Genomic DNA, 7,897 nt, shown 5'->3' on the forward strand with positions numbered 1-7,897 from the left:
ATATTGGGATATATATATATATATATATATATATATATATATATATATATATATATATATATATATATATATATATATATATATATATATATTAGCTATTACCATAAACACTTTTATCAAACTTCTAATATATATATATATATAGAGAGAGAGAGAGAGAAGTGCTCCTGGTAATAGCTCACAAGCAAACCGGTTTCTAAGATCTAGAGGCATGTCCCACCAATTAAAGCCTTTCTTCTTGCAAACTACCACTGAGAAATTTTAGGTGGAGTGATTTTTATAATAGTAACCAATGATGATTGTCCTCATTGCTAAATTGACAACTGAATTATAAAAAAATTTCCCACTTAAAAAAAAATACAACACTAATTTTATCAATATTTACAATTATATTATTACCTTTTCCATTTTCAACTAATATTTCAAGTCATATTAATACATTTCCAACCACAATATTTATTTTTCCTAATATATATATTAAGAAAAAAAACTTTGTACTAATTGAAATGTCCATTAATTTTCATTAATGAAATTTGTAACTCTCAAATACTTATAAAACAAAAACAAAATGCAGAAAATGATATAATATAATCTAATAAAAATCATATAATAAAAAATCATATTAAGTATACTATATTTTCAATAGCCAAAAATCACCAAAACAGACCCAATGCTTATTACCATGTCTAAATCTAAATTGTTGGTTGAATGAAAATTTCATCACCGATAAAAAAGAAAGTAACGCACATAATGTTAAAGTCCAGGTGAGGAGTGAGGGAGAGATGGAGTCTGCAAATCGAGGGTTTCGGTTAGGGTTTTGATTTTGCAACGGTTATTCCTAATCGGCCGCTGTATACTGCACTGTCGCTTTCGCGAGATACCACCTTCAGCTTTCTATCTGTTGCGGTCTCGTATCACCGGTGGCATTTGTACTGAACGTGATGCTCGGGGGTTATTTTTTCCGTTACTAACCGCCTCCTCTCGTGGTCTGTTCCTGTTACTGGTTGACCGGTCTCGGGTTTCCTGTCCTCCGTTTTTCCTGCTGTCTCGAGGTGCTCTCCGTTTCTAGGCGCAGCTGTCAACATGGAAGATTTAGATGCCATCGATTATTCCGAATACCCGTTGGAGGGGGTTTCAATCTGGCGCTCCTCCTTTCCCACGTCGACTAGCTTATTTAGCTCCGGTTTCTCTCTGGTCGAACCCTCCCGGCCCCCTGTGGTCCTGTCGGACGATCCCCCCACCTGGCCTGTGTTAACTACCCCTCCCACATCTCCGTCATCACTAGGGTTCGTCTCCGCATGTCTAAACCCTAACCCTGGTTTAGACCCCCCTTTCACTGGCTCTATCACCCGCGTTCTCCCACCGGTGACCAGGGTTACAATTGTTTCGCACAACCTCTCTACCCTGGCTCCCCCTTCCGACAGTTTTTCCGTCGTCCCGTCGCTCGCCGGTTCCATACACCTTACAGCTGATGGTCTTCCCCCCTCCTCGTATAACCCTTGTCCCCCACTTGAACCTTCGGACCCTCCTCTTTGCAGGGCATCGCACCCCCCTCCCCCTCAAGGAACCAAGAAAAAGTACAAGTGCTTTAAGTCTAAGGCATACGACATCTTTCTGAGATTAGAAGAGGACATACAATGGGGAGAAGCCATGGACTTTGCGGACAGAGTTCTGGTCGGTCGCATCAAGGGAAGGAACTACTCGGCCGCTCGTGTGAAGGCCTGGGTAGCAGAAGTATGGGGTCACCATCTAATTGACATCCCATTCGTGCAAACGTTTGTGAGGGGATGGTCCGCTCTGAGATTCGCTCGTGTCGATCACACAAATTGGGTCCTATCCTCCTACTGGCACTTCGAGCACGCCCCGGTTCTGCTGAAACGTTGGACACCCCTCTTTGATCCTGAGACTGAACAGATTGGCATTGGACCTGTATGGATTCGGCTTCCGGGCCTCCCATTACAATATTGGTCTGTGGATATCTTCAAGCGGATTGGCAATGCGATTGGCACCTATATGGAGTACAACAAGTCATACCTTCATATGGGTATGATGGCAGACGCTCGCATCCTAATCAATCTTGACACAAGAGGAGGGCTACGAGAATTCATCACCATACAATGGAGGGACACATCTCGAAAGCAGATTATTGATTATGAAGGCATCCCGTATCGTTGCCGCAGATGCCATAAAGTAGGGCATCTATACAAGGATTGCCCTCTCCTCCATAAAAATAGGGGCTCTGAGCAGAGACGGGAGCTTGAACAGACGGATGGAGGTCCTTCACAACGCCAGGAGACGGAAGGAGGTCCCTCACAACACCAGGAGGATCATGTACCTGTAGAAACAAGGGATACACTGGGTACCCTCGTCACCGAGGCATCGGACAAGCGACCAGCGGACTCCATTCCTTCCTCACCTCCTCCTCCAACCAGCTCGGGCACTGCAAGAGACATCACCTCAACTGCGGGGAACAAAACTCAGAGGCTGATCAACTTTCAAAAGAGGCAACGCATCTACAGGGAAATGACTGATTGATCCAGGAGGAGATTGATGGTACTCACCATCAATATTACCACAGAACCTTTTGTAGAACATGGACAAATCGGGCTTTAAGCCCAAGATTTTGTAGATCTCATTGTAAAAATCATGTTTATTTTCTCATATCTATTATAACGGTTGTAGATACAACAGTGTTGGTTTCGGTACATATATAACTCTCTCTGCGCAGAGAAGATATAATATTGAACCTTTTTCCCTCTTTCTGTTGAGGGTAGTTTTGATACAATATGGTTATTGCAGACTCCCTGCGTGGAGGATCATCGATTAGTAGTAAAGTTTTATCTAGACAATTTTTCATGTATCTTGAAAGGCAAACATGCCTCCACATGCATATTCCTTGGCATCTACAAAATGTAATTTCTTATATATTAATAGAAATTACGACTTTTTTCATGGGAAAAGAAATGTTAAAGTCCAAAATAAAATAAAATAAAAGCTAAGGCACATAATGTTAAAATCGAATCTACGGTAACATTGACATATCACACTATCTAATTTTTAGGATCCATGAATATTTCAAATCCCAATTAATAAAAACCAAGCATATAATGTCAAAATCGAATCTGTGGTAACATCTCACACTTACAACTGTGGATTGCGAGCTCTGGTGTAACTACAACTGTTTATTGCGAGACCTTGTGTAACTATTCTATGTTGTGAGGGTTTTTATGATATATTTTATCAAATTTGTTGGCAGAAAATGGAATCCATCATCATCATCATCATCATCATCATCATCATCATCATCATCATCATCATCATCATCATCATCATCATCATCATCATCATCATCATCATCATCATCATCATCATCATCATCATCATCATCATCATCATCATCATCATTCATTTATATATTAAAAATAAATTTTAAATAATATAATTTTAAAAAATTGTTTGGTTAAATTTCAATTAAAAATTTGCTAAATTCTAACTAAAAATTCCAAAACAGGTCATTAAAATAATATAATTTAAGATAAATTATTTTTCAAATCCCAATTAAAAACTTTAAAACATAGTATAACCACACCTTGCTATTACTTACAACATAGATCTATAAATGAAAAGCTATTAAGCTTTGATGATTTTTACCATTATCAAACAGAAAGCTATTAAGCCTTGATGGTTCTTACCATTCACAATGACAAAATTTGAAGGAAAATGCAACTCTATCCTGAGATAATTGTTCATTGAACAGACTGCACCACAACGCATTATTGCATTCATCAAACCAACACACTTTACATATATAGGATTATAGTGTTGTTGAACAACGTCCTGAAATGCAACCAACGAAGTCTAATTATGGGAGAAGATTTCTCCATTATTCCAAATTACTTAGAAAAGATTATTTAAGATTATTTAAAAACTTGATCTCAGAAGTTGAAATCATTGAAGGATAGACTTGCAATCTCAGTTTGTTAAGCGGAATTGAGGGTCAGACTCCAGCAAATCCATTGTGGTTGGCAGAAGAGTGATCTCCACGTCCACACTGCCTCTGCCTGCCTGGCCGGGATAAAGATAAACCATACCATCAAATTTGTTATTGCATCCACTCTTCACTCTTACAGGCTTTCCCCATCCAAAATCATTCTCTTCAAATCTAGGCGAACTTCCAACTACAACACAATTTCTTGCTGCATCGCTGAATCCATAAAGCTTCGGATCCCGCTCCCATTCTTCATTCTTCTGTTTGATGGCATTTGCTCCATGAGAATCGATCACCTGCTGCAGCATATTCGCTGCAAATGACAAGTCATTTGACAGGAGATGACCTACTGATGTGACGACTTTGATGCTCTGAATAGCATTGCCAAAGTAGCTTTTGGGTAATGGGGGAGAAACCTTTGCTCTACAATCCATGAGGACTGCGAATAAAGCTATGTCTTCGGGAGCCAATTTCCTGGCCTTTGTGACCGCCTGCCAGAGATGGGCTCCAAGCGATTGGAAAGAAGATAATGGTTTACCTTCTCTATTCTTGTTAGCCCTACTCTTTATCTCCTCCATCATCTCCTTGCTGAAATGGAAGGTCTTGCCCTTGAGAGGATGTTTTTCGGTTTTGTTACCTTTTGCATTGGAGTCCCCATTTGGAGGATTTAAGTTCAGCTTGACTTTGGTGTTTCTGGCCATGGCTCTGTCATGTGAAGGAGGAAGGTATATGACACTGGAACCCCTGCAGAGATCGGCCCAAGATCTGATGAAATGCCAAGTTGAATATCCATCCACTATCAAATGATTGACTGCAATTCCTACTGCAACTCCATCCCGGAGCTTCGTCACCTGTTTACTAATCGTGTAAAACATTAGTGAAACTATCATATAAAAACTCACATACTCGAATACACACGAGCTTCGTCACCTGTTTAGTAATCGTGTAAAACATTAGTGAAACTATCCTATAAAAACTCTCATACTCGAATATAGTGTTGGATATATTAACCATCATATGAAATCAAAATATCATGAATGTAATTTTAGGTTTTTGTGATTTATATTGAATAATTAAGAAAATATTTTTGGCAAGAGAAGTTTTGATTTGTTTTAATTATTTAATATGGTTTATCTTTTAATAAGATGGAAAGACAGATTTTGAATTTGGAAATTATTTATTGTGGTCGATCTTTAGAACAACAAAAATGGAAAAACCATCTAGTGTGGTCTGTTTTTAAGACAAGAGGGAAAGACAAATCTAGCTTTTGGACAATAGGTAGAACAATAAAGATGGAAAAACCATCTAGTGTGGTCTGTCTTTAAGACAAGACGGAAAAACAAATCTAGCTTTTGGAGAATAGTTCTAAAAACAAGATCAATAAACCGCACTATACTTAACAAAACTTATTACAAAAAATATTTTCTTAATTATCATAAATGTAATCAAGCTTATGCATAGAATTGGATTTATTAAACAGAAAGAAAAGTTAAAAAATTAAAGTACACATTTCCTTATCCCTCTCACCTGAACCCCCACCAAAGGGAGAAAAAACCCATCGACATTCAAGTTATCAACGTAAGGAACAAGTTGCTGCATTACTTCGGAAGAGGAGTCGCAATCCATCAAAGTTGCAACCCCAACAACGTCTGAAGACGCTTCGATGAAGTCCACTCCAGCATTGTCGCAATGTACTTTCAAAATCCCATCGTCGTCCAAACAGAGTCTCCCTGCAAGAGGGTAGAAGTGAACCAATGCCTCCGACAGGCTTTTCTTCAACGACTCCACCGCAGAGGCGAATCCCTGGGCTGGGGAGGGGTACAAGATAATCTTTTGATTGTAGTAAAAAGTTACAAATGAAAGATCAAAAGTCGTCAAGTCACAGTACTTCTGATCAGACGGCCGAGCAGGATATACACAACATTTCTGCTCCACAACTATCATGGTTGCATTACTGGCTTTCTCCTGATTACTCATCATGTTTGCTGCACAAGGTTTCTCCTGACCATAAAAATCATTCGGCATCGCTTGTGGAATGCGTTCCTGAGCCATGGTGATCAGGGAGAATTCCTACGACTCTGAATTCAATTTCAGCGTCCTCTTCAAGGAAAGCGCTCATATAATAACAGGGCACTAATCTAATAAATAGGATGATATCTACCTAAGCTTAACCTAATTAAAAAAATAATAATAACAAAAATTATACAACCATAAATTTTCAAGGTTTACGATATTAATACACTTACACCACAAAAGTCAATAAAACCTACACACAACCACCAATTAATTAAGCCATATCTCATCAATTTCCTCACTTACACCACAAAAGTCAATAAAACCTACACACAACCACCAATTGAGCCATATCTCATCAATTTCCTTTGATCTACCATACTTACATCTCACAATTTTCCGTTGATCTACCATGCTTACATCTCACCGAATATAATATTTTTTTATTCACAGCAGAATTCATAGATATGGAGTACACTTCATGTGTTCTCTATATCTCATCAATTTCCTTTGATCTACCATAGTTACATCTCACAATTTTCCTTTGATCTACCATGCTTACATCTCACTGAATATAATATTTTTTTATTCACAGCGGAATTCATAGATATGGATACACTTCATGTGTTCTCTAGGGAGAATAGAGGTCACAACTATTATCCTTCATGCTTTTAACGATAATTGATGGAGTACACTTCATGTGTTCTCTAGGGAGAATAGAAGTCACAACTATTATCCCTCATGCTTTTAACGATAATTGATTTTGGTGAATTTCTAGCCACCCAACTTTATGGGTATATTGTTTGTGATGGGTTGATTTGCTTCTTAAATTAAGAAAACGCAGAAACTTTATTATTTTTCAACAAAAATGTCAAACTCTATGGGTATATTATCTGTGATGGTTTGATTTGCTTCTTAAATTAAGGAAATTTAGAACCTTTATTATTTTTCAACAAAAATGTCAAAATTATTATGTAAGAAAATTTAAAAAGCTATTTAGATTTGAAATTAATTCATTTATTATATCAAATTATATATTTATGGGTGAAATAATTTTTTAAAGTTTTTTTTAAGTCTTTCCAATTGATTTAGACGTAGTTAAGTATAGGTCAATTCTCTTAAATCCTATGAGGTTAGGAAGTTAGGTTTTGTTAATTTAACTATTAATAATTATTAGATAGATGAGAGGGATTTGATTTCCATGAAATATTTTAAATTATTTTTATTAGTACTCATATTTCAAAACTAGTAATGTTTTTTCTCTTTTATTTAAATTGATTAATTTAATTAAAAAATGTCAGATGAACACCTCTTATATGTAATGATTTATAGTTGTTTTGTTTTGTTTTGTTTTGTTTTGTTTTGTTTTTTTTTTTAAGCTATATATTGGTCCACATTATTATAACAAATCCTATTTATAGATTAAGAACTTCCATAATTAAATGGGGTGAATCTCCATGGTTAAGAATTTTGATATATGTTCTTTTAAAAGTATATACCCATGTTGAACTCATATATTATTTTTTAAATAATTAAAATGAATAATTTAAAATAAAATTATAATGTAGTTAATATTTATGATTTTTGTTAATATTTGAGAATGTAATATCTATCAAGAAATAAGTATTTTGATGCTTACTATAAATTGATCTTTATAATCATTTACCAACCATTATTTTATATGATTAAATAATATTCTAAGATAATATTCTATATACATTGGATTTAATTTAGTGATAGAAAAAATAATGATTATTCTCTCTAAATAAGTTTAATTCTAACAATACCATGTTTATATTATCTTAAATTCATTATTATAATGGCTTCAAACTTTATTGTTAAATTTCCAAAGAATATCATATTTAACTCTTATCTAGGTTAGAATGGTATTATTAT

General features: G+C 36.0%; 1 protein-coding gene across 1 annotated transcript; it reads right to left on the reverse strand.

Annotated features, from left to right (window-relative positions):
- Positions 1–3,759: 3,759 nt before the first annotated feature.
- Positions 3,760–6,113, reverse strand: LOC149148591 (BAHD acyltransferase DCR-like). The gene is made up of 2 exons (XM_089440069.1): positions 5,516–6,113; positions 3,760–4,839 (listed from the first exon to the last, which is right to left on the reverse strand). Exons 1-2 carry the CDS (start codon positions 6,038–6,040, stop codon positions 3,973–3,975), a joined length of 1,392 nt encoding a protein of 463 aa, XP_089296195.1. The 5' UTR covers positions 6,041–6,113; the 3' UTR covers positions 3,760–3,972.
- Between the last annotated feature and the right edge of the window lie 1,784 nt (positions 6,114–7,897).

The sequence above is a fragment of the Pinus tabuliformis genome, chromosome 9 (genome assembly GCF_031772625.1).
Source record: "Pinus tabuliformis cultivar Carrire ecotype Pingquan chromosome 9, CPIR1, whole genome shotgun sequence".
NCBI classification, from domain to species: Eukaryota; Viridiplantae; Streptophyta; class Pinopsida; order Pinales; family Pinaceae; genus Pinus; species Pinus tabuliformis.